This window comes from Mustela putorius, unplaced genomic scaffold, assembly GCF_011764305.1.
Source record: "Mustela putorius furo isolate JIRA1106 unplaced genomic scaffold, ASM1176430v1.1 tig00003845_pilon_pilon_pilon, whole genome shotgun sequence".
NCBI classification, from domain to species: Eukaryota; Metazoa; Chordata; class Mammalia; order Carnivora; family Mustelidae; genus Mustela; species Mustela putorius.
The window spans coordinates 54,813,699-54,841,324 of record NW_025421998.1 but is presented as its reverse complement, the minus strand read 5'-3'; the positions used below and the strand labels follow the sequence as shown (position 1 = coordinate 54,841,324).

At 40.1% G+C, this 27,626-nt stretch overlaps 1 protein-coding gene and 1 pseudogene across 4 annotated transcripts in view; one reads left to right on the top strand and one right to left on the bottom strand.

Moving 5' to 3' along the window:
• IGF2BP3 (insulin like growth factor 2 mRNA binding protein 3) overlaps positions 1 to 27,626 on the top strand; it is a 147,488-nt gene that overhangs the window by 88,221 nt on the left and 31,641 nt on the right. For all 4 annotated transcript variants that reach the window (XM_004743337.3, XM_004743336.3, XM_004743338.3 and 1 more), the window contains exons 4-6: positions 14,047 to 14,098; positions 14,192 to 14,255; positions 24,519 to 24,800. In XM_004743337.3, coding sequence (XP_004743394.1) covers positions 14,047 to 14,098; positions 14,192 to 14,255; positions 24,519 to 24,800 — 398 coding nt within the window. The remainder of the gene's footprint in view (positions 1 to 14,046; positions 14,099 to 14,191; positions 14,256 to 24,518; positions 24,801 to 27,626) is intronic.
• LOC106004905 lies at positions 15,284 to 15,586 on the bottom strand (annotated as a pseudogene).

The window sequence follows — 27,626 nt, the reverse complement described above, 5'->3', positions numbered from 1 at the left end:
CAGGTGCCCCTGAAATTGATGCTCTTAGCAGTAGTATATGAGAGCTCTGCTTCCTCCACATGCTTTGTCCATTATCTTTGTGATTATCTAACCTTAGATTTTTTTTTTAAAGATTTTATTTATTTTATTATTTTACAGAGAGAAATCACAAGTAGGCAGAGAGCCAGGCAGAGAGAGAAAGAGGAGGAAGCAGGCTCCCTGCTGAGCAGAGAGCCGGATGTGGGACTCGATCCCAGGACCCTGAGATCATGACCTGAGCCGAAGGCAGCGGCTTAACCCACTGAGCCACCCAGGGGCCCCATAACCTTAGATTTTTTTAAAAAGATTTTATTATTTATTTGACAGACAGAGATCACAAGTAGGCAGAGCAGCAGGCAGAGAGAGGGGGGGATGCAGGCTCCCTGCTGAACAGAGAGCCGGATGCGGGGCTCGATCCGAGGACCCTGGGGTCAGGACCTGAGCGGAAGGCAAAGACAACCCACTGAGCCACCCAGGTGCCCCCGACCTTGTGATTATCTGACCTGGTGGTTATAGCCATTCTAGTAGATTTATTTTTTTTTATTTTTTTTTAAGACATTTATTTATTTGCAGAGAGAGATCACAAGTAGGCAGAGAGGCAGTCAGAGAGAGAGAGGGAAGCAGGCTCCCCACTGAGCAGAGAGCCCGATGCGGGGCTCGATCCCAGGACCCTAAGAGCATGACCTGTGCCGAATGCAGAGGCTTAACCCACGGAGCCACCCAGGCACCCCTATTCTAGTGGATTTAAAGTGACAGATCATCATGGTTTCGTTTGCACTTTACCTGATGAGTAATGTGGATGCCAAGCATCCTTTCATGTGCTTTTGGTAATTTGTATATCTTCTTTGGGGGACATGTCTTTTCAAGTCCTCTGCCCAGTTTTATTTTTTAAGTTTTTATTCTCGTTAATATATAATGTAATGTTAATTTCAGGTGCACAATATAGTGGTTCCACAGCTCCATACGTCCAGTGCTCATTGCAACAAGCACACTTCTTAATCCCCATCACCTCTGTCACCTACCCCACCACCCTCTAACCCATTTTCTTTTTTAAAGATTTATTTATTTTAAATAAATACACATACAAACACGAGGCGCAGGGGGCGGAAGGAGGAGAGAGAAACTTAAGCAGACTATGTGCTGAGCAGGTAGTCTGACTTGGGGTTCAGTCTCGCCACCCTGAGATCATGACCTTCGCCGAAACCAAGCGTCGCATGCTTAACTGACTGCACTATTACCCAGGTGCTCTTCTACCTGCTTTTAAATCGGGTTGTCTTTATTATTGATTTGTAAATGTTCTTTATATATTCTAGATATAAGGCACCAGATATGATTTGCACATTACCCTGAATGTAAGCATATAAATCTTTCCACTTACCTTTCCTGATTTTCGCCTTATACCTCCATCAGTGTTCGTTGTATGTGTGAATAATTAGTGCTAAAGATCTGTTGATCAGAACAACCTGTGTACCTAATGTTTCCACACATGGCTTTGGTCAGGGAAAATGAGTCCGTTTATTATGCGGTTCTGAATTTTGATTTTTATACTTGTTTGAGGTGTCATTAATGAGCAGGGCCATTAATGAGCAGAGATAATAATACAACAAGGACATAAACGGCGGTGGGAGGATAATTACTGGGGTGGCAGATGATGCACTCGTGAAATAAGTGAGTTTGTGTTTAGCTTAACTTTTGATTATAAATGAAATTCTGACAGATACATTGCTTGAGTTTAATTTCAGAGAAACTGCTAAAAAATAAAAACTTGGTTTTTGTTTCTAAAATATAAGAACATTTTTAAAGAAAGATTTGAGAGAGTGTGTGTGAGCACACACAAGAGCACAGGCGGGAGGGGTAGGAGGGACAGATGGAGAAGGAGAGAAGCAAGCTCTCTGCTGAGCATGGAGCCCTGTGCAGGGCTCCATCCCAGGACCCCAGGATTGTGACCCGAGCTAAAGGCAGAAGTTTAACCAACTGAGCCACCCAGGCACCCTAAAAGCTTTAAAATTACTTGAGCATTCCCATTTCTGGTCCCAATTCTTCAGTAATAGGTGCTATACAAGTTGGAAATCAAATATTTTCTAAATGGCACATAGCAGGATTATGTTACAGTCTGAGGGGTGAAAAGCTTGTGCAATAGAATTTTGGAGCAAAAGCAGTGCTCTGGAGCTAATGGGTGGCTTTTAAGTATAGCACATACATGGCTGGGCTCCAGGTTAGGCCTTGATCTTGAATAATACACTGCTGGTGACAGAATGGTGGGTGGGTGTGAGGGAAACCCTGGTTTGCCCTGTGGACACTCCTGCCCCACTGGACCCAAGAATTGCAGAATGAGGAAATTCCAGGAGCATTTGTAGGGGCACCTTGTATCATCAGTAGCTTGGCAGTATTGCCATGATTTGTCCACCCCACTGTTGAGAAGTGCTAAGGAAATGCAGGTCTGTCACAGGAAACAAATAGCAATGGAGAGAAGTATTCCACTTGACTTTTCTCCCGCCTTCTTGTCCTTTCCAGCACTGTGTCTTAGCAGGGTTCAGGTCTGTTATAGTGGGTTGGTATGGTGAGCATCTTTCCTCTGCCCCCAAAATTCATGCATTTGGCTCTGCCCTTTGTTCATTTCTTTCTCTAGAACTTTCTCCAAGTGAGAGCCCTAAGAATAGGAAGGGGAGACACACTATTTTCTTGGCATCTTTTTTTTTTTTTTAAACAATTTAAAGGTTAGTATAATCCAGTTTGATGTTCTCATTTTTTTCTTTCTTTTCTTTTTTTTTAAAGATTTTATTTATTTATTAGACAGAGATCACAAGTAGGCAGAGAGGCAGGCAGAGAGAGAGGGAGAAGCAGGCTCCCTGCTGAGCAAAGAGCCCAGTGCGGGGCTCAATCCCAGGACCCTGAGATCATGACCTGAGCCAAAGGCAGAGGCTTAACCCACTGAGCCATCAGGCGCCCCTCATTTTTTTCTTGATTGTAAAATTACATATTCATTGTACAAAATTTGGAAGGAGAAAAGAAAGAAGAAAAAGTCTTTCTCCCCAATGGCAATGTGGTTGAATTACTCATAGTTCACTTTGGTATGATACTCATTTTTCAACATGGTTGGATTGTGGGGTGTGTGTGTAAGCTGATATCCTGTTATGTTTTAAATGTGCTTTTTAAGAAAATTGAGCTGTAATTCATGTACCATAAAATTCATATTTTAAGCGTATAATTCAGCATTCTTTTTTTTTTTTTTTAAAGATTTTATTTATTTGTCAGAGAGAGAGCGAGAGCGAGCACAGGCAGACAGAGTGGAAGGCAGAGTCAGAGGGAGAAGCAGGCTCCCTGCGGAGCAAGGACTCCGATGTGGGACTCGATCCCAGGACGCTGGGATCATGACCTGTGCCGAAGGCAGCTGCTTAACCAACTGAGCCACCCAGGCGTCCCTAATTCAGCATTCTTTAGCATATTCACAAGGTGTAAGGAACAATCACTGCTATTTAATTCTTGAACATTTTTCATTATCTCAAAAAGTAACCCCATAGCCAGTAATAGTCCCCGCCTTTCCTCCCTGGTGGCCTCTTGCAGCTCCTGGCAACCAGGTCCTGCTTTGTCTCTATAGATATGCTTGTTCCGGACACTTCATATAAACGGTACTATACAATATATGGTCTCTTCCTCTTAACATTTTGAAGGTACATCCATATTGTACTATGTACTTCATTCCTTTTCGTGCCCAGACAATACTCCAGGGTATGATTATATACCATCCATTGTTACCCACTCATCACTTTCAGTATTTTATTATGAAGGCCCCATAAAGCCCAGGAGAATAACTAATGCACATCTGAAGGTCTAATTCTTAAGGGAGATACTCTCATCAATACTGACTTTGGAATCAAACTCTCTTCTGCAGCTGTTTTTATTTTTTCATTTTTAAATAAACTTCAGATAGGGGTAATGGATAAAATGTCAGCTTCTGGGATTGTTACCACTTTGGGAGGCCACTGTGATCTTGGGTATTTTTCACTTCAGTAGATGAGTCACTTTCTGGTTCGTGCCTTCACCCATAATAGTGTTGGAATTGTAATTAGGCTTTTGAACTGCTCTCTTTTCCTTTAGTCATTTGTAGCTCTTTGGCTAGATAATCCCTACCTTTCTGCTAAAGGAGTAAGTAAGTGAGTAACTGAGCCTTGTGTTTACTTCTAGGATTCCCTAGCTTTCCATGTTTGGTTGGGGAGTGGGGGGCCGAGGCCTGGGAGGAAGGCTGGGCAGTCACTGCTCTCAGTTTTCTGCTGGGCTCTCCCCAGACCCTGTGACATGTTGGGGTAGGTCACAGACAGCTTACGGTTCGAGGTTTGGAGGATGCTGTAATTGCAACTGAAGAAAAGACAGCAGCTTCATAGTTCGTACTGTGGAAATCCATCTTTAAAAAGAATAATGTAATTTTGTGTTTACCCGCATAGACTGGTCACCAAGATGACAGATTGGAGGGGGGAAAGGCAAGACAAGTAATATCCTACTTTAAATTACTTAGTCTGCCTCAGTTTATTCATCTTCAAAATGGGGAAAGTAGCCACATTGAGGAATAATTGAGAAAGTATATATGAGCTGTTTTAGAACTGTAATCAACAGTCTTTTTTTTTTTAAGATTTTTATTTATTTATTTGATAAAGAGAGATCACTAGTAGGTAGAGAGGCAGGCAGAGAGAGAGAGAGAGGGAAGCAGGCTCCCTGCTGAGCAGAGAGCCCAATATGGGATTCGATCCCAGGACCCTGGGATCATGACCTGAGCCGAAGGCAGCGGCTTAACCCACTGAGCTACCCAGGCGCCCTGTAATTGATAGTCTTTATGAAAATTAACTCAACAAAATCATCCTCTCTATGGGTGGATATGTGAATACATAAACATCTACACATACTTAACCAACTTGAGCCAAAATTCACATAATTGTGAAAGTAACTATGTTGGAGTGTACAGCTCAATGGGTTTCAGTATATTGACAAGATATACAACCCTCACTACAAATTCCAGAACATTTTTATCACTCCATAAAGAGTACCTCTGTCAGTAAGCTGTGACTCCCTATTTCTCCATCCTCCAGTCCCCGGCAACCACTAGTCTACTTTCTGTCTGTACAGATTGACCAATTCTGATAAATGGAGTTGTGTAATATGTGACTTTGTACGTCTGGCTTATTTTCCACTTCACGTAATGTTTCAAGGGTTTATCCACATTATAGCACATATCAGTACTCCAATTCCCTCTTTGGCTGAGTAGTAAATAGTCCATTTGTATGTATACAACACATTACCTTTCAGCAATGGTGAATGATGCTGTTAGGAACATAGGTGTACAAATATCTCTTTGGGTACCTGCTATCCGTTCTTTTGGGTATATATCCAGAAGTGCAATTGTTGGACCGTGTGGCAATTCTACTTTTAATTTTTTTGAGGAACTGCCATATTACTTTCCATAGAGACTGCTCTGTTTTACCTTTCTCCCAGCCAAGTATGAGAGTTTTAATTTTTTCACATCCTTGCCAAGACTTCTATTATTTTCTTTAAAAAAAAAAAAAATTATAGCCCTCTAGTGGGTGTGAAGCTATCTCAGTGTGGCTGTCATTTACGTTTCCTCAAATGCTGATGATAATGAACATCTCTTCATGGGACACATACTTCAAAAAACATTTCGGGGCACCATCACACTGACAGTGGCTTCTTTGAGAGTTTGGGGTCTGAAAGCAGGAAGTCAGAGGGCTCCTAACTGTATATTGTTTGGTGTGTTTTACAAGTGTTGCAGTTAGTAAAATGTAGAGTAAGTTAATCTGTTTGAGGTAATGGAAATACACAGTATTTAGTGCTTGGGACAAGGGCTAGGGAAGCTTGTTGACCTTAGAGTTGATACCAAGTTCTTCACCTACCAAAGGCTGCTTTTGGTCTTCCAGCAAAGAAAGGACTGACTGACTTCAGTCTGTATCATTATATTTTATTTTAATTGTGTGGGAAAATGAGGCAGCTTAGTTAGTTGACCAAGTGGTTAAAAGTGTGGGCACTGGAATCTGATAGCTGTGGTTTTAAATAATTTCTTTGTCATTTAACTATCCAAGTTAAAACAGTGTTAACTTCCCCATGCCATAATTTATGCATCTATAAAATGGGATATTCCTTTATGGGATTGTGTGGAATTAAATAAGTTAAAAACAGGTAAAATATTTAAGACAGCGCTTCTACTGGAAAGCACCCAAATGTTATCACCCATAATTCATGGGTAATGTAGTTGGAGAGGAGAGCTTGGCTTTAGATGATGAGCAGGTCACATGGGGCCTTTGGGGCACTTGTTAGGGATCTTGGATCCTTTCCCAAATACAAAGGGAAGCTCTTAGAGTTTGTCATAGGGTGTAAGTTGATTAGCTCAGCTTTTAAAAATCAGTCTAGGTTAGCATGGTCCAGTTGAAAGAAAACGCAGGCCACTTATACAATTAAGAATTTTCTAGTAGCTATGTTAAAGTGAAAAAGAAAACATGTGGGACACCTGGGTGGCTCAGTTGCTTAAGTGGCTGCCTTCAGCTCAGGTCATGATCCCAGGGTCCTGGGATCGAGTCCCACATCAGACTCCTTGCTCAGCGGGGAGCCTGCTTCTCCCTCTGCCTGCGCTCGCTCATTCTCTCTCTGTCTCTGACAAATAAATAAATAAAATCTTTAAAAAAGAAAAAAAACACGTGAAAATGAATTTTAATAGTACCCCTTTGCTTAACCTAATATATCCAAAATATTATAATTTTAACATGTAATCAGTATTTTAAAAATAGAATTTTATATATTTTGTACTAAGCCTTGAAAATCTGGTGTTTATTAACTGTTAAAGTAGATTCCACACCCTCTGTGGAGCCCAGTGCAGGGCTTGACCTCACCACCCTGAGATCAAGACCTGAGCTAAGATCAAGAGTCACACACTTAACTCCTTGAGCCACCCAGGCACCCCTGGTGTTTGTTTTACACTGAAGGACATAGCACATGTGGATTGGCCACATTTCGGGTGCCCAGTAGCCACATGTAGCCTGTGGCCAGCACACTGACAGTGTGAGTCTCGCTGTTTGAGAGTGAATAATTGGAAGCAGAAATGAATACGGGGAGACAGTTTAGGAGTATGTTGTGATAGTGCGGAGCGAGATGTTGGAGGCTGGTTCTACCATGGCAGATGAGAGAGCAGGGGGTAAGCCCAGAGCAATGTGGAGGTGGACTTTCATTAATGAGCTTCAGGGGGCTGAAGGTAAAATTTTCCAGGCTTGAATGAGCAAGGCTTCTTGCATTTGTGACTCTAGAAAGTATCACCACTGACTATAAAAAGCCATAAAGGGAGAAAAGAACACAGCGTTGGGTCTGGGCATGGATGTTGATCATAAGGTTTCTCCCAACAGGAGCTCCTGAGGCTTAGCTTCTGTGCCTTTTTTTTTTTTTTAACCCCCCAAACATTTTATTTATTTATTCGACAGAGATCACAAGTAGGCAGAGAAGCAGGCTCCCCGCCGAGCAGAGAGCCTGATGCGGGGCTCAATCCCAAGACTCTGGGCTCATGACCTGAGCCTAAGGCAGAGGCCTTAACCTGCTGAGCCACCCAGGCGCCCTGCCTTCTGTGACTTTTTGAGGTCTGTTTGTACTTGGTAACCTGGACCATTACCTATAGTTGCTCGATCACGTGATGTTGTAGAATCCTAAGTTATTCTCCTTCCCATGTTAGAGGATCTAATTTGTGGAAGTTGAGGGTGGCAAGAAAGTTGTGAGGCTTTGCTCTCTGTACCTCTGATGCTGAAACATTCATGGGGGGTGATGAAGGCTGAGATGCCCTCTGGGTGTTATCAGTGATAAAGACATGGGCCCTGTCTGTGCCTTATCAAAGATCTGATATGTGTATGTTGGCTTTCTTGAGTTGAAATTGTTTGCAGAGTTTGATGTGAGAAAATGGTTTGTTACTCAAATAATTATGGTAGTAACACTTTAAGGAAATCCTCGTTAAGGTGAATATTTCTTTAAATTTTTTTCTATCGGAGTTTTTTAACCAGTATTACAAATGCTTACTGGGGCCTGCAATGTAGAGTTGTTCTTGGTTAATGTAGCTAGTCCTCTCATAGATGATGTAAAAGAATTGAAACTTCTGGAATGATTTTTATCCATAAATATCAACAAGTGGGTTCTGTTTCTATGAAATGTGTTGAGCTGTATTTGAAGGATGTTTCTCACATACCTGACTCTCCAAAGTTGATTCTGTGGAGGTTTTTCTCCATGTTCTTGTTGACATGGGGATTAGTAAAAAATAGCTTCTTTCTTGGAGGGGTGCGGAGACGGGGTGATTGGGTGATGGACATTAGGAGGGAAAGTGATGTAATGAGCGCTGGATGTTATATACAACTGATGGATCTCTGAACTCTACTTCTGAAACCAATTACACATTATATGTTAATTAATTGGATTTAAATTAACACCCTCCCCCTCAAAAAAGAAAAAGGAAATTAGGTCTTTTTAGATGTAATCAAGTTAAGAGGTGTCCTATGGGATTAGGGTGGGCTCTGGGTCCAATGGCTGATGTCTTTATGTGAGAAAGGAGAGGCAGATTCAGCTGCAGAGACACAGAGGCCCAGACTTGGGGGAGAAGGGCCCTGTGCTGATGGGGGCAGAGAGTGGGAGGGTGGGGCTGTGCAGCTGCAGGCTCGCAAACAGCAGGGATTGCCAGCAGCGACCAGAAGCTGTTAGAGGCAGGGAAGGATTCTTGGGACCTAGAGAGGGAGCAGGGCCCTGCTGACGCCTTGATTTTGGACTTCCGGCCTCCAGAACTATGAGAGGAACACATTTCTGTTGTTAAACCTCCTGGTTTGTGGTATTTTGTAATGGCATTCCTGGGAAAGTCGTGAGTGCTCTTGACAGATACCGGAATAAAAGCGCTGAGAGAGTCAGTAACTTGCTTCCAAAGAAAAACCAGCTTCTTTCTGGGAATCTCTCTCCAGGGTCTGCGTGTGGTTTTGGTGTTTGGAATATTTATTATTGTGTGGGTGTGTTTGCATGTGTGTGTATTTTGGTGAAGTGTGTATGGGGCAAGAGAGCATTAAATATCCTGTTTTGAATTTTAATTTAACTGGTTTTTATATAATGCTTGTGACTGTAAACTTACATATCTTTTTGAATGAATTCATGATTAATACCTGTTCACTTATAACACTTTGGACTTGTAAAGGAGCCTGAAATTAGTTTCCTTTGCTTATAGGACAAAAACTATTTGGTGGCTTCCTTTTAGCCCTTTTATTTTTGTTGTTGTTCCTCATTGAGCTAAGTGTATGGTTCTCAGGTAACAAAGCTATGGTCTCTTTCCTTACAAGTTTAGAGACAAGCGGAGCTCTGTGGGGTGGAGGCTGATAAAGGTGGTGGGGCATTTCCAGAGGCATTTTAAGAAAAGAGTAACACACAAGATAGTAATATCCAGCATTGCCCTATCATCTTCTGAAACACATGCATGTAAGAAGGACTTGGATTCTATTATTGTAGATGTACTATGAGTTTTCTTAAGTGTGGAAGCCAGTATAACCATTAGGAATAGATTATTTGTGGCACACCTGACAATTACATTGCTGTGATTAATAATGGCTAGTCTAGTGGGAGAATAAAGATCAGTGAAGAGAGGATAAAATAACTTTGCTTTCATTTCTAGGATTAGGTGAGCTCAGGTGCTATGGAAACGAGGGTGCTTTACCCAAGTCTTGAGGGTGTGACTGGATGGGGCACTAGGTATGTGGGAAGTATAATGAAGAGGATGGAAGAGGAAGGCAGTACCAAATCATTGATGATCTCTTCCACCATGCTGAACTTGTGACAATTTCTGTCATAAATTTGAAGCCACCGAGGAGTAGTAACTTTAAGCAGAAGAGTGACAGGATATGGTGGTGGACTGGAGGCAAGATGTCAGTCGGACCCTCAGTTCAGCTAGTTCAGAGGTGATGGGACCTCATGAACTATGGGTGTAAAGAATCAGCAGTTAGCAGAAGGTTTATCTGCAGGGCATGCATTGCCCGTGAATGCCCACAGGGGAGCTGCTGAACTCCAGCTCGTCTGTTCAGGGGCAGGGGTGGTGGTGTTGAGGTGGTCTGCTGTGGCAGAGGAAGTCTGCTCTTGTCTGAGGCACAAAGATAGTTTTCCAGTTGTCTTTATCTCCGTGTTCTGTGTATGAATAAACCAGCCTACTGGGTTGAAGAGGGGCATGAAGAAACTTAGCTTGATAAGGGTGGGGGTCTCAGGAGAGTGTACATAATGGCAGAACTGATAAAATTTTGTGCAGTTCATTGCATTTCAGTAGCTCTTCAAGGCTAAAACATCCTAGACCATATATATATATATATATTTTTTTTTATATATAAAAAAGCAGGAGAAGGGAGAGGGAGAAGCAGGCTCCCTGCTGAGCAAAGAGCCCCATGTGGGACTCAATCCCAGGACTCTGGGATCATGACCTGAGCTGAAGGCTGATGCTTCATCGACTGAGCCACCCAGGCGCCATGATTTTAGTTACTCTTGACAGCTTTAATGACATTCAATTCACATAAAATTCACCCATTTACAGTTATGATTCATTGTTTTTTGGTGCAACAGATGCATGTACCCATCACCACAGCCAATGCTTATCAGCTTTCTTATCATCTCAGAAAGAAGCCTCTTCAGCTTCTACAGGTGAAGCCTCTTCACCCTCTACATTCCCACTCACCAGCCCTATGCAACCACTAATTTACTGTCAGTTTTTATAGATTTCCATTCTCTGGACATTGCCTACTAGCAGAATCACTTAACATGTTGTTTTTGGTTTTTGGTGATTGGCTTCTTTGACCTAACGTTTTCAACATTGATTCATGTGGCGTATGTTAGTAGTGAATTCTTTTTAATGGCCAAATAATATTCAGTTGTATGGTTGTACCACATTTGTCTCTCCATTCCTCACCTTAGATTGTTTGCACCCTGTACAGTTATGAATGACCTTAGTTCTCCACAGCTATGTGAAGGACACCGATAATCTTTGCATTTATTGTGAGATGCTATTTGTATATGTGGATGAACTTTTTTGAAAGGCCAAATATTTGAGATTTTTAAGTCCTGAATATATAAAAAAGGGACATTCCACAAAGACATTTCCTCGGAGGCTTTAATTTGCTTCGATGCCTTCTTTCCCCTCCGGTTGGAATTTAAAACTTAGTGACGCATAGAGACATGTTTCCTTTGTGGCTCGAGTAAAAGAAATTCATTTAGGATTGAGAATTGAAGAGATTTATGGAAATGTTAGAAATGTGCAATGGAAGTTGTTTTTTTTTTTTTTTTTAAGATTTTATTTATTTATTTAACAGAGAGAGATCACAAGCAGGCAGAAAGGCAGGCAGAGAGAGAGGAGGAAGCAGGCTCCCTGCTGAGCAGAGAGCCAGATGCGGGGCTCGATCCCAGAACCCTGGGATCATGACCTGAGCCGAAGGCAGCGGCTTAACCCACTGAGCCACCCAGGCGCCCCTGCAATGGAAGTTTTTATTTTACTTTTTACCTTCAAACAAAGCTGTTAAATTTAAAGCATGGGTGGTGGAAATAGATGGGATAGGTAGAAACTACAAGATGTTCTAGCAGCTGAAAAGAAACAAGAACCTAGGGCATGGTGGTTAAGTGACAGGTAACAGGAATGTTTGTCTTCCTAGTGAATGCAGGATGAATCAAAATGTCCAGACTTTCTTAGGGTTAAGTTATTTTTAGTCTTTGGAGGGTTGAAGGTTTGGAGTGGCGTGAAACAGTCTGGTAGTCCTGTTTGACATAGCATATTGAGACAAATGCTTGCCTGGTGCACTTAAAAGGAAAATTGGTTAGTATAGCACCATTTAATCATTTGGGGGTTGGAAGCTCTTCCAGGATTTGGGAATCAGATTGGGCTATTAGAAGTTCTTCTTCTGTCTCTCAGTTGTGATGACCCCCAAAATTTGTGCATAAAATTTTGAATTAAGACATCAAAGACCCATTGAAATTCATCTTTGGAGTCTAGATAAAACCCCTCAGGTTTTGGTGTTAACTTGTTTCTTAACTAGGTACCAAGACTGATGCTGGACCTGTTTTTTGTTTGTTTTTAGGATTATAGTGTTCTGTTGTTTTGTTTAGAATCAGGTTTATTTAAATACAATTTACATACAGTAAAATTCACCTTTTTAGTGTATAGAATTGTAGTTTCTAATTACCTTTCTAGAGATTTTACACACAGGATCATTGACAACTAATAGCATTTATTATTAGCGATAAATGATAAAACTATCAGCAGTTTTTTTTGTTGTGTGTGTTTCTTTCGTGAACTCTGTAGCCAACATGGGGCTCCAACTTAGGACCCTGAGATCAAGAGTTGCATTCTACCAGCTGAGCCATCCAGGTACCCCCAAGCAATTTTGTTACAAAAACACTAAGCTTTCTATAATATATGCAGTGCAAATTACATTTCCTTGATTTTTTAAGTTAAAAAATTATATCATTTATTTAATGCCTGTGTGTATGTATATATTATATATTTCCATATAAATGTGTGCATGTATATATATGTATAGTAGTACAAGTTAAGGTAGTGTAAGCTAAACTGTATGGAGACTAATGTACTACTGAACAAATTGCTTTTAGGAAAAATTAAGAATGATGTTTATTTAACATTAAATTGGCATTTATCCCAACTCCTTAAACCCCTTCTCTACCACTACTACATCAAAACTGCGGTATAAAAATAGGTAACTAGGGGCGTCTGAGTGACTCAGTGGGTTAAGTCTCTGCCTTCGGCACAGGTCATGATATCAGGGTCCTGGGATCGAGCCTCCGCATCGGGCTCTCTGCTCAGGAAGGACCCTGCTTCTTCCTCTCTTTGCCTGCTGCTCTGCCTACTTGTGATTTCTCTCTGTCAAATAAAATCTTAAAAAAAAAGAAAATAGGCAACTATTCCGTTCACAAATAGGTATTAGCCCTATTTAAATGGGGGAGAATATTAAAGTGCATCCCCAGACAAACCTTACTATAAATTTCAAACTTAAATCAGTAAACAAAATAAACCCCTGAAAGATACCACATGAGAGAAGTGTTTGTTATGAAGAAATTACGTAAAAGTTTAGTAGGGAATTAACAACAAAAAAAAGTTAGTGTTTCTTAATGGTTTACTGTGTTCTTGGGGGTAGAAAACATTCTCGAGGCATTGTCCTTTAATTTTGCAATTAAATTGTTGAGTAAGTGGTTCACTATAAATTAATAAAAACTTGTTTTACTTTTCAAGAAAAGCTTTACAATTCTTGGAAGCTAAGGACAGTTGAATTTGGTTTATACTGATGAGACCATGAGATGTACATCTGCAGTTTATACTAAAAAGAATTTAGTTACTGTTACTGTTTTAACAGCTTCTCTTTAGAAAAAACATGCACAGTGTAATAATAATGCAGCTGCAGGACAGATGGTAAAAACAGTTTCAAGCTATACATTTTCCAACAGTTTTAAATTAATTTCAGTTCCGTTAGGTTAATCTTTAACTTAAGACTCTGGTAGAAAATCAACTATTCTTTTTATTTTGCCAGTCTGCCTTGAGAGTAGTCTGTTCTGATTTGCTCGTAATAGCTGTAAAAGGAAGTTCTTTGAAAAGGAACATCTCAAAGATAAAACTTGACTTGGGACCTTATCTCCTAGGACGATGTGTTGATATATATGTATGAGAAATACGTAGCTCTTTCTCCTCCAGCTTTAGGAATCAGGCGGCTATGGTTTTGAATCCTTGGCTGAGCCACTTAACTTCTTGGTTAGCCGTAGGAAGTGAGTTAAAAACCAGGCATTTGGGAATAGGCAGGGGAGAGAAGCCCACTCTACCCCTCTATGGTACCCTTCCCTGCTTCTGTAGTCCCAGAACCCCAGTTAATTTTTTTTTTTTCTGCTCATTTCCATCACAATTACTTTGTGATTTTAAAAGGTATTTCTGCCCTTGTTAGTAACTTTGGGAAATTGAAAATCTGTAATTTTTTCTCGCCCTCCTGATAGGTGTTGGATAGTTTACTAGTCCAGTATGGAGTGGTGGAAAGCTGTGAGCAAGGTACATGTCTTCTCAATTGCTTTCAAATTTGTAAAAGGAAGAAAATAGAAAGAAAACTAACATTTTTTTCTCTTCACTTTTCTCTTCCTCTAGTGAACACTGACTCGGAAACTGCAGTCGTAAATGTAACCTATTCCAGTAAGGACCAAGCTAGACAGTAAGCAGTTTGGAACTTTTAATCTATATATAATAACTAGGTTAAGTACAGTGCTTGTATTTTGGGCTGTTGGGTAGCGGAAATAAGTTTTATTTTGCGAAGTTTGACCCTGCATTTTTTTTTTTTAAGTTTGAATGTCTAATAAGAATCAGCATTGGTAAAGATTTATTACATTTTTAATATGTCTTTAATGCCAGTAACAGAGTGACATAGTGTGAAGCTGAACTACATCCTGTTTGCAAAAAGCTCTGGGCCTGGGTATCCTTGCCAAATTATATAAAGACTTTTTTTTTCTTATCGGTATGTTACACACAGTATTGCTATTTTATGTAAAGCTGGTAAGTTGAGCACATGTTAAACTAACACCCTGTTAAATACTAAGTTTTCTTGGTAACTGATTTTTCTAATGATTACTATTAAATTTAGGAGTGTGCAGACATTGGATCAGTGTAATTTGTCTTTAGATTCAAAAAATAGATTCTAGTGCAACTGACAGGCAGAACTTCACAGATGAAAAAAACTCCTCTAGGAAAAGAGAATTCTGTAGGCTTTGGAGTGATCTAATGAACTGACTGAGCACTAGACTAGATGAGGATGTCACAAAGACTGGCTTGAACAGAGCTACTCAGAACACAAACACGGAGGAATGGCTTGCTAGGTGCCTATAGCCCAGTGCTGAGGGTCTGGAGACCATGGAAGTCTTACCCACCTCTAGATACACTACAGGCAGGAGCAGACTGCCTGTCCTCTGCGTGGGAAAAGGTGAGAGGAAAGACCATACCATGCTCCCTGACCCTGAGCCCTGAAAGAGAGAAGGTTTGCTGCAGGGGTGGGAATAGAGCTAGGTTAACCAAAGGCAGTACCCACTCAAGGAGGGACTATGAAAGGAAGGATAGGACTGGGAAAGAGATGGAAATTCACATAACACAAATGGAGCTGCTGCTGCTGCTGCTTCTTCTTCTTCTTCTTTTGGTCTTAAACATGTAATTTATTGGTCTTTTGGGGGCATTTGATGTATCTCCAGTGTATTACAACCGAACCATTAATCTTGTCGCTTCATCAAAATTAAGTGGTTTGTTTTCGTGACACTGCTGAGGAATCAGTTGTTTCTGCAGAGGTTCAAGAGAAGGGCCTTTTGAGAAATGTGCAAGTTCCTTTGTGTATCTACAAAAGCTTTATTCACTTTGTTAACGTTTTCATTATTCACAGTGTTTATCTCCTTAAGGTTAGTGGTAACTGGTTTTGCTTTGTTTTTAGACTTAAAAGTTTTTTTGTCTGGCTATATGAAATACATTCCTGGACTTCTACCATGTTAGTTTGTTCTTAGCCATTGTCTTCAGTATCCTCATGCTGCAACTCACGCTCCAGGTGACGCCATCTACACACAGGAACTTATTTTTTTTAATTGATAGTACTAACATGGTTCAAAATTTTAAAGGTGCAGACGTAAATCTTCCTCCCAGTATTGTCCCCAGTTACTTTGTTCCCTTGCTTGGAGGTAACTACACAGAAGACAAACAAGTATATATTTCCCCCTCTTCATGCACACGATACTCTAACATTTGACTGTTTCGTACATGTAAATATATTTCTTAGAGTTGCATAGAATTTAACTGTTGGGATATGGAATGACTTAGTGCCAGGTTGGGTATTAAGTTGTTTTAAGATTCTAACAGTTATGAACAATGCTATAGTGAATTCCTTTTTGCGTGTCATTTTGTATGTGTATGAGCACAGCTATAGGTTAAATTCCTGGAATTAAATTTGCTAAGTCTAGATGTATTTGCTTTCTTTTTTTGTTGTTGCATACTGACAAATTATCCTTCATAGAGTTTGAAATATTTCAAATTCCCATCAGCACTGTGAGAATCTGTTTCTCTTCATTCTCCCTGTCATGGGGCTTCATCAAACTTTGCTGATCTAGTGGGTAAAAAGTAGTAAATAATTATGTTAATTTCATATTTTTTCTCCTAAATGAGAATTTTTTCTCCTAAAAGTGAATGGGATTCACTTTTAATGTTTTAACATGAAACTTTGAATATGTTTAAAAGCACACATTTGAAAAAAGTTATTAAGAGGTGTTTGGATATTACAGAAATTGTAGTGTAAGTTATAAAACTGGCTTTAAATAAAAAAACAGGAAAAACAGGAAAGTAGATTGGGGCATCCAAGTGAGGGCAGTAAGACTACAGGGTTTCATTTTGTATTCTGTATTTCAGTTTTTACAAAGATCTGTATTGAAGACTCTGTAGAGTCAACTCTGTGTTAGATGGAAAATATGAGATAACATGTTAAACCGAAGGATATTTGGAGGTAGAGGTCTGTCCTAGTTGTCTCTTTGAAAACTTATGTGAGGCCAGGTAAAGGAGGAAGTACTTAATTTAACAGTTACTTAGTTGTAAGGAGATGTAACTTACATAGCTTTGAAGACCCCTAGAAGGAACTTAAGTAGGAACAGGTTGACATTTAGCACTTCCCTCCCTCTTCAAAAAAATACTCAACTTGTTAAGAAGAGTACGAATACAGGAAGTATAGACTGGCTAGTCAAGGCACAGTTACTGTGGACTAACATGACAGAAATGCGAATGCAGGGACAGTTTAATCTAAAGGTACTTGGTTAGTGGTTGTTGGAAATTGGCAGGGTCCTTTGGTACCAAAGAGGGAGTAAAAGACTAGGAATTTGTAATTTAATAAATTAGGTAACCTGAGCAAATAAATTGGGCATTTCAGTGAGGGAAATTGTCATCATATCCCTTATTCTAATCGTTAATCAATTAACAATTACTGATTACAACTTTGACCAAAAGATCCCAGCGAATAAAGGCAAAGTCACTGTCCTCCAGGATGAGCCTCCCTATGGTGAAAGAGATTAGCCAAGGGGGAGGGGCATCACTTGATTTCAATTCCTCTCCAAGTTGTTTCCTTATAAACGTATTGGGGCTTCTCCCCCTCAAGAATTCCTGAGATCTAAAAGAGTTAGAAAATAATGGCATCTTCAGAGAAAGTTAATAGATTAAAAAAATGGAAAAAAGTTTTTTGAAACAATGTTGTGAAAATTGTCCATTAAAAATCTCTAGAAAGTTTTTTTTAAAGATGTGGAGTATATTCTTACTCTGTGAGGAGAAATGATTTTGAGAGGCTTTGCATGTAATGAAGAAAGTATGGACTCAGTTTGGCTATCTCGGACATTGCTGCTGTGAACACTGAGGTGCATATGGCCCTTAAAAAAAAAAAAAGCAAGCAAGCAAGCAAACAAGCATGGACTCTGGAGTCACACAGCTCTGAGTGTAACCTTGACCTCTCTGATTCTCCATTTTTTTCATGAGAGTTGACAAGAAACAAGTAGATTCATGCATATACACATATACTTAGAAAAAGCAGTCTTATCAAATGGCCTGGCACAGAGATACCCAGTAAAGAGGGCCTCACCTTCAACCTTCTGTTTCTGGATTGTTTCTAGAGCAGCTTCCAGTAGACTGAGCTGGGGAAGGTTGGTCCCTTTGGTACTTGCTCCCCTCAACCCTGGTTGCCTGCTCTCTGGGCTCCAGAATGACTGCTGCCTACAGTGGCCTGATAGGATTTCACCAAACCCTTTCCTTGGCAGCCATCCAAAGCTCATGCCTTCAGGTAATGAGAGCTAAATTGATAATCTCATTTGACTTCTTTTTTAGCATCTGTTTCCAGAGAATACATGTAACTGAGATGTGCTTACCCAGGTGGGAGGAGAGGGTGGGGACTATATTCCAGAGTCCAGTTCCATGGAATGGGCTCTGCACCACCACTTTTCTCACTGTGACTCTGGCCACATTAATCTATTTTAGTTCACTCCCATCTTGTAAAGCGGGAGTCATTATAGTCCTTAGCTCATGAGAATGTTCAGAGAAACTAAAATAATGCCTCCAAAACACTTGTGATCATACCCAGAAGGTAGTAAGAGCTCTAAAGGTAGCCACTATTATGCATTTTCCTAACATTTTCATTGCTATTGGTAATACCCTATTATTTATTGTATAGTATACTTCATTTTGGATAATGACTGGCCACCGATATTGGGCCCTAATTTAGAAACATTTGTGGCTCCTCTTTGTTACTTAAAGCTCTATGAATGCCACTTTTAAGAGGATTCTTGAGTAAGACTGTGTCTCTAGAATTTAACATAGAACTTCCTGCCATCTTCTGGCTAAGAAAAATCAAAGGTTAATAATACATACATTAGGGATGCCTGGGTGGCTCAGTTGGTTGAGCTGCTGCCTTCAGCTCAGGTCATGATCCTAGGGTTCTGGGATCGAGTCTACATTGGGCTCCTTGCTAGTGGGGAGCCTGCTTCTCTCTCTGCCTCTGCCTGCTTGTGCACTCTCTCTCTCCTCTCTCTTTCTCTCTGACAAATAAAAGTGCATACATTGCTAGGAAATACATACATTATTTTTATTTTTATTTTTTTTAAAGATTTTATTTATTTGACAGAAATCACAAGTGGCAGGCAGAGAGAGACAGAGGAGGAAGCAGGCTCCCCGAGGAGCAGAGAGCCCGACGTGGGGCTCGATCCCAGGACCCTGGGATCTGACCCGAGCCGAAGGCAGAGGCTTTAACCCACTGAGCCACCCAGGCGCCCCCATACATTAGTTTTAATCTTAAGTCTTGAATTACTAATTTATTAAAATAATAAAATGGGTAGCAAAAATGAAAACTTTAAAAAAAAAGTCATTAGAAATAGAAGCACATAGCACATATTTAAGTATTTCTTGCGTCTCGGAGCAAGAGAGGCATGGTTCTCTGGATCCCATTTCCTCTATCCAGACGTTACTCGTTGGAAGGTTTGTAATGTGTGACAGAAATGACCCGTCAGAATTTGTAGGCATTTATTTAGTTCTTCTACTTCCTTTTCTGCAGGGTTCTTATTGTGATGTTGATGTTTTTGTTAGGGTATAGGAATATGGTCTGTTCATGGTTTGAAGCTTAGCATTGTAGATTCTCTTCTACCTGTTTGAAGAAGTGTTTGAAGCAGTGTGGCTGATGGCTAAGGAGGAGGAGAGTTACCCTTCAAGTTTGAAAATGATATAAATAGAAGATTTATTCTGGAAAAAGAAATGAGTGAAAAATTAGGAAAACAATGGGAATTCTTGCCATTTTGGCATTCAAGAGAATATTTGCCATGAAGTTTAGTAGACACTGTCCCATGTCATAACTTACAAAGTGACGAAAGGTGATTTTGTGGAGCTTTACAGATTATGTTGCCGTTAACTACTTTATACCATTTGTAATCCTGTAATATTTTGCTTCTACCACAGTCTGTTCGCAGCCCTCTGCTGCATAGCCAGGTTGTTGGAGGTTTCCTTTTTTGTTTTTAGAACCAGTTTAGTAATAAATCCTTCGTAGGTAAATATTTGGGCTTTGTCCGTAATATCTGCCTTAAGCTGCATCCCTGCAGTGGTATATTACCAGATGTTTACTAATCATGGCAGAATTGTGTGTCTCAACCTCTTATTTATTTTTTCGACCTCTTATTCTTCCTACAAGGAGAAAACAGAATGGTTTGACTTTCCAATAATGGCTTAACATCCTTTTGTTCAGAGTTATGTGATACACGCTAGGGAGGTTTAGAGTTTTAGAGTCTGAAGGGACTAGGAGTCTGATCTTTTAGTTTTGTCCATGAGGAGGCTAATGCCAAACAAGAAAATGACATTTCCAAGGTTACTTGGCTACTTATTGTTCAAGTTAGATTAGAATTCTGATCCCTGGTCCATCATCTTTTGTACTACTCAGAGCTGTATGTGTTTACTCTTGGATAAGTTTAACTTCTCTGGGCCTCAATTCTTCTTTATCTCCCTCTTCTTCATCCTTGAGTTAAACTACTAATTCTCTATGTCAAGGCCCTTTCACCTCTACACTGTGACTTACCCTGAAAAACTTCTTATCTATATAATTAAGTGCTACCAGCTAGCAAAACTACTTACTACCTTCTGATGACTCTTAAAATCGCATCAGAGCAGAGTCTTGTAATGATGGGAAACAGGATCCTGAGGTTGCCCTTGCTTGATAAACATCCTTGAGTTCTCTTGAACTGAAACACGTGTTTTGAGTAATTATGATAATTGTTTATCCTACATCTTGCATGAACAGTAGGTCTGGTGAAAATATTATAATGTTAGCAGACCCCCTGATGACATAGCTGAATTTTAAACTTTGGACATAAAAAGGCTACAGTTAATTGACCTTAAATTTTAAAAACTTACCATCTCTAATCATGATGAAGCCGTTGTTTGCAGTTAGGTTGCTCTTGTACCTTCTGAGCTATATCCAAGTTTGGAGCACTGTGGTTGGAGGGGTCTAGACTCTTGTTTGGCAGTTAGATAGGGGGATACACAGAGTATGTGCTGAGTGCCCTCTGATAGGAGCAGTCTGAGTTTGGAGCATTGGGGACCCAGCTATGGACTGGCTTCTGGAGCACCATGCTGTCTGACCTTCTGAGGGAGTTTTTTCTTTTCCCCCTAAACATCTTTTTTTAAAGCAAAGCAATGAAGTTTGGAAGTGAGTTTATGCCAGGTTGAGAGAGCTGTTTCTTGGGGACACGACTGACTTTATTTAGATAATCACCAGGCGCTTCTAAGTGTTCTGGGGTTAACATGTATGTCTGTTTATTCCTACAGAGGAGGAGGTCCGTGTCTGTCTATGGATGGTCCTCTCTCTCTCAAGAAAGAAGTTATTTACCTTTTTTGGGTAACATTACTGACTTATCTCCACCAATTTTACTTGTTTCCTTCTGAAGTTAGCAATACTCAATTGTATAGTGGGAAGGAATATTATTGCAAACTATACTGCCTTTATGCCCACAGATACAGTTGATCCCCTCATTACTGCATTCAGCTTTCCTTTTTTTTTTTTTTTTTTTAAAGATGTATTTGTTAGAGAGCATGGTGCATATGTGCGCAGGAGTTTTCTGAGAAAGGGCAGAGGGAGAGAGGCAGACTCCCCACTGAGCATAGAGCCTGACATGGGAATGCAGGGCTTGACCTCACCACCCTGAGATCATGGCCTGAGCCGAAATCAAGAGTTGGATGCTTAACTCACTGAGCCACCCAGCTGCCCCTTTCCTTATGGTTTTGAAAGAACTGTCAGTGATCTGTTTAACCATGGCCTTTGAAATAGTTAAAACTTGCTTTGAATGAATATCTAATTGGTTGAAACTCGTGTGCAATTCTAGCCTTTTTTTTTAAGATTTTTAAATTTTTATTCATTTGATAGAGATCACAAGTAGGCAGAGAGAGAGAGAGGGGAGGAAGCAGGCTCCCTGCTGAGCAGAGAGCCCAATGCAGGGCTTGATCCCAGGACCCTGGGATCATGACCTGAGCCAAAGGCAGGGGCTTTAACCCACTGAGCCACCCAGGTGCCCCCAATCCCAGTTTTCTATAATAAGTATACCTCATAAATGTTAATAAAATTTCTCAGCTGTTGTTATCTTTTAGAATAACCAAAATATTTTTTTAGTCCTTAATCCACATTTTCCTTTGAGTAAAAAGAGGAGAGGGAGAAAGGAACAATGTGTTAACCTAAGGTTCTGTTATCAGAGCATTGGTGAAAGTTGTGCTATATGTGCTGGTATTGCCCTATGAAACTTAGGATAAGAATGTCCTCTGGGGGCCCTGGGTGGCTCATTCAGTTAAGTGTCTGCCTTTGGCTCTGGGTGCTGCTCAGCGGGGAGTCTGCATCCCCCCTCTGCCTCTCCCTGCGGCTGGTGTGCACCCCCCAGTCTTTCCCTCTCTCAAATAAAAAAATAAAATAAAATCATTTAAAAAAAAAAAAAAAGGAAAACAATGTTCTCTGAAAAAGAGATCATTGAGAAATATCCCAAGATGTATTTGGTGGGGAGGGAGCAAAACCAAAAACTAGATTAAGATCTCAATTATGCTTTTATGTTTTTAGGTATCTTTTTTTTTTTTTTGAAGAATTTATTTATTTATTTGAAAGAGAGAGCATGAGGTGGGGGGAGGGTCAGAGGGAGAAGCCGACTGTCCGCTGAGCAGGGAGCCCAATGTAGGACTCCATCCTGGAACTCCCAAGATCAAAACCTGAGCTGAAGGCAGTCGCTTAACCAACTGAGCCACCCAAATGCCCTTTTTTTAAGGTATCTTAAAGCAATTTTTAATTAAAAAATTACTGAAATATTGTTAATTTAGAAGCCACACACTGTTTTTACTATATTTGTGTTCAAATTATGTATGTGTGCATTTGTCGGTATAATTTATAATTTTTATTACCAGTTTTACTGAGAAGTAATTAACAAAGGACTATATAAGTTTAAGATGTACATCATGACTTAACATATATGATGAAATGATTACCTACTAGGCAAACTAGTTAACATCTGCCATCTCAGATAGAAAAAAAAAGAAACCATTTTTCCTCCTGATGAGAATGTTCAGAATCTTCTAACAACTTTCAGATACACCACACAGCAGAATTAACTGTTATTATGTTGTACATTATATCCACAGTACAGAAAGCTAAAATTTGTACCTCTTAAATTTTCTTTTTTTTAAATTTGAGTATAGTTGACCCACAATGTTACGTTAGTTTCATGTTCAATTACGCTTTTAAAGGGGGTACTGAAAATATACACACGTGTGTACATGTGTGGAAAGTACTGGTCCGTTTGCAGACATTTTCACAGTTAACATTGATTGTGGGAAGGGTCTTGGGGGAGTTGATGCAGACAGAGAAATTTCTTGTTATTTGTATATTTCTGTTTGATACCAGCTTCATAATCTGGGTTCATTCTGTGCTCTAGGCACTGTGGGACAGTGATGCAGCAGAGGATTCAAGGAAGAAGAGAGGGCAGAATTAGGGGTCCTGAGAACATCTGCATGCCCTGGCTGCCAATTGCATGCTTACGGTGCCCTTTTTGATGTTAGAACTACTGCTTTTTTCCATCTTTGCATCCGAGTCAGAAACTGAATCTGCAAATAAGGAAAACAGTGTGTGAACTAGAAGTGACCACTCTGAGCAACTAGAGAGAAACGGCTTCATGCCTGTTTTTCTTTCCCTGCCTGGGCTAAAGTCAGTGCCCATTGGAACACAGTCTGAGCAAAGACTGTGTAACCCTACAGAAAAAGTGTGGGATCTTTACATGTTTTTAATTTTGTTATGCACTGGGGAGTGTATGTTCTTAGAAGTGTGCTTTTGAAATCTTGGCTATATCTTGTCTATCAATTTTTTGTTGAGTTGTCCACTTATAAAACATGTAGGTAAGTTAAAACACAATAATGTAGATGAATCTTGTAAGTAAAAGATGCCAGGCACGATAGTACTCATATATGTATACTCATATATACTTCTTAATATGAAGTTTGAAATAGGCAAAGTTAATCTGTTGGGTTAGAAATCTGGGGGAGGACTAATTACTGAAAAGAGGTCTTAGTGGGGCTTCTGGGGCATTGGTGTCTCCTAGTTCTGGATCTGGGTATGCACGTTCAACTTAAGAAAATTCATTGTGCTGTATGCTAAAGATTGGGTACTTTTCCATGATAAGGTTTAAAAATGAAGAAAAAAGTGGAACTCCTCTGAAAATATAGAGATGGGTGGATGCATGGATGCATGGATAGATAAAGAAGAAAATAGCTTCATTTGCTCTTTTTGGTTCACCAGCACCCCTGCCTCTCTGCCCCAAATCAGATCATAAACTCCACAAGGTCAGGGAATGCTGTTTTCTGAGGGACTTGCTCATGATGGGCGCTTAGAATTTATTGACTAATTGATTATCCTGAGAAATAATTTCTGTGACTCTCCTGTAAATGGTCTAGGGAGATTTGTCCTTAAATTCTTACAGTGTTTTAATACTGGCGTTTTTTTAGGAGGGTGAGGTGAGAGAAGTACATATTTGTAACGTCTTTTCTGTTCTGATTTGGAAAAACAGGACAAGACAAAGACTGCCCACTCACTTCTCTTGCTATTTGAGTACTCATAAGCTGTTACTAACCTTACGATAGTAACATTTTGTTAAACTCTTTCGATTAAGCTTTTTTATTTTCTGCTTTTCATTGTAGATGGTAAATATGTTCTCCTTGTAAGCTTGGTCTTTTGCGCGTTGCGAGTGTGTGTGTATTTGGGGGTTGGATTACGTGTGTTAAGGGGTTGCTGCTTATTCAGTGGCTTTATACAGAAGTTTTAGAACTAGTAACCCCGAGTGGAAGAGATGGGTATTGCTTTGCTGAAAGTTTTATAAAGCTCGATTTCTCTTCCCATACTCCGCTCTTTGTCACCTTCCAGAGCATTAGACAAGCTAAATGGATTCCAGTTGGAGAGCTTCACATTGAAAGTGGCCTACATCCCTGATGAAATTGTTGCCCAGCAGAACCCCTCGCAGCAGCCCCGAGGTCGCCGTGGGTTTGGGCAGAGGGGCTCATCGAGACAGGGGTCTCCAGGATCAGTCTCCAAGCAGAAACCATGTGACTTGCCACTACGCCTGCTCGTCCCCACCCAGTTTGTTGGAGCCATAATAGGAAAAGAAGGCGCCACCATTCGGAACATTACCAAACAGACTCAGTCTAAGTGAGTACTGGTGAGGCCGCAGCAGGTGTTGATGTTCTCCCCTTTGAATCTTAATAACAGAGTAAGTTCTTGTACTTGGTGTCCTTCTCCGTGTGGCTATGATCCTTCCTTGCACAGTAGTTGGGAATCCGGAAAAACCCTGTGATTTAATACCTTAGCGTTCACTTTATATAAATCTGAGGCTTAATCTCAAAGAAAAGTTCAAATTTGCACACATGAATGGAAAACAAATGATCCCTAATCCACTTCTGATGGGGGAGGCACTGATGAATAAAAGGGCCACTTCTTGGTTGTTTTCTGCTCCCCTATCCACACCCCCATCCCCAGGAATACCTGCCTGCAGTGTTTTTGGAAATAATTTTCTGGGTCCAGTACAGAGATGTTTTTTCAGTCTGGCTTTACTTAGTAAAAAAATCATCCAGCTTATGTTCCAAACTTATTCCATGTTTAAGCCTTGCAGTTAGATTGACTTTCTTTTTTTTTTTTTTTTTAAAGGATGTTTGATAGCTTTAATAGGCCAATTTTAAGGGATTGGAAGATTCTCCATTAAACATTAGTGTTCACTTTGCAGGAGTAGAAAGCCGTATAAACAGACAGTAGCCCCAGTGCTGGCACATGGTTTGGTATGTCATATTTGTCTGAATGAAATGACTGGTTGTAAATTATGTTCAGTGCCCTTAAAATATGGCTAAGATACTCTATCAATTTAAAAGCTTCAATGAATTATATATTAGTTGTTCTGCTTTATTAACCATCCTGTTCGGCTGTGTGTGGAGATTTTGACACAAAGAAGCTTAGGAATGAACTGTCTTCAACCCTATTCTGTAAAGTGCACTAGGCACATCTCTGGGCAGCAGCTGCCGTGTTTCCTGAAGAACACTGAGTGCACTGGGGAGAAGTGGCCATGTTACTCTATGCAAAAGAGTATGGAAATGGCCTTGGCCCAGCTACAGAGAGCTTTTTAAATTTAAAGTAAGGAAAATTATTTCATGTGGTCCAAGCAATTAAGCAGTCTTTTCCTGAAAGTACGGCTATGGTGCTGTGAGTATCTTGCTTATGTATGTTTGTTCCAATAGGCTTACGAGGATATCCATGTTTATCATAGGCACCATGACTTTGTTGAGCTAGCTGGCTCATTTCTCATGCAGAACCCAAACGAACTGTGCTTACTGGTGTTGTTGCACACCCACTCTACCTGCAGACTGATGTCTGACCCTGCTTTCCCCAACCTTCCCCCGCTTTGAAGCCGGAGATGTTAGATATGGATTACCTTTGTGCTAAATCAGTGGTCTTTGACTTCATAATATTGGGAGTGGGGAAGACAGGTGAACCAGAGTTGGGATCAGTTTTAATCTTATTTGCCTGGTTTTAATATTAAAATTCGAGGGATCCTTGCTTTCTTGATCCACTGTTACCTGCAGAAACTAATTATTAAATGGTTTCCCTTCCTTGTCGTGTGGCAGATTAGAGTTTTCCTTTTAAAGCTACTCATTTCCTTGTCAGAGGAAAGGGCTTCTGTTATTTAAATTGAACTGTTTGTTTTATTTAAAGCAGGAAGATGGAGGATGGAGAGGGAAGGGAAGCAATTTTAGTTATATCCGATGATTCATTTGCAGAGTTCTGCTGGTGGATTTAATTAACTCTTGCCATTGAACCTGGTCATTATTAGATCCTCTGTTTCTGGAATGGTCTCAGAGGGCTACCCTGATCTATAAAGCAGTATTTCTTCTCTCAGAGGATCAGAGTTTTGTAATCCTTAACACAGTGAATGGGTGGAAATAAACTAGAAGGAGGGAGATTAATATGTTACCTACTAGAAGATAAGCAGTACTTACAGTGGCGGGGGATTGAAACAGTGGTTGGAAAGATGATTCCTGAGATTGGGACTGTTCCCTGAAGCACTTTTTAATTATTTCTAAATGTCCCTATTTGTTTCATTTTTATATTGCCTTTTTCTTTTTTTCTAAGGGTTTGGAAATTTTTAAAAATTGAAGCATAATTACCATACAGCATTACATTGTTTTCATTACATTGTACAATATAATGATTCAACAACTGCATACATACTTAGTGCTTACCATGTTAAGTATCCTCTTAATCCCCTTTATCCTACCCATCCCCTCACCTACTTGTTGCCCTTATTTTTTAGTCTAGGTTTTTTTTTTTTTTTAAGATTTTATTTATGACAGAGAGATACAACGAAAGAGGGACCGCAAGCACAGGGGAGCTGGAGAGGGAGAAGCAGGCGCCTCGCCGAGCAGGGAGCCCGATGAGGGGCTTGATCCCAGGACCCCACAATCATGACCTGAGCCAAAGACAGAGGCTTTAACCCATTGAGCCACCCAGGCGCCCCTTCGTCTAGGTTTTAATTCTGAGATAAATCACCAGATTTCAAACATTTAAGATCGTGAAATCCAAACTTAACTTTATTGGTGTGATGAAGTGGTCATTCTTCTTATCTTTTAAACTAGAGTACATTTCATTTCATTTTTAAAAATTTCTTTTGGGGGTGAGTGAAAAGAGAATCTCAAGCAAAGACCTTGCTGAGCAAGCTTGGAACCTTGAGCCAAATTAAAGAGTCGGAAGTTTAATCCACTGAGCCAGCCAGGCACCCTTGAAGTGGTCATTCTTAACGGCCAGGAGTTCTATAGGTTTTCTAATGTTCAAGTGGTTTAGAGGGACTTACCAGTACTTGATTTTCCCCAGACACACTTTTCCAGATAGCTGATTTTCTTTCTTGTACGTTGTAAATAACAGAAGACTTATTTTTTTATTTAATTCAACATTTACAAGCATGAAAAATTTTTTAAAAAGGAGGGTTACCTT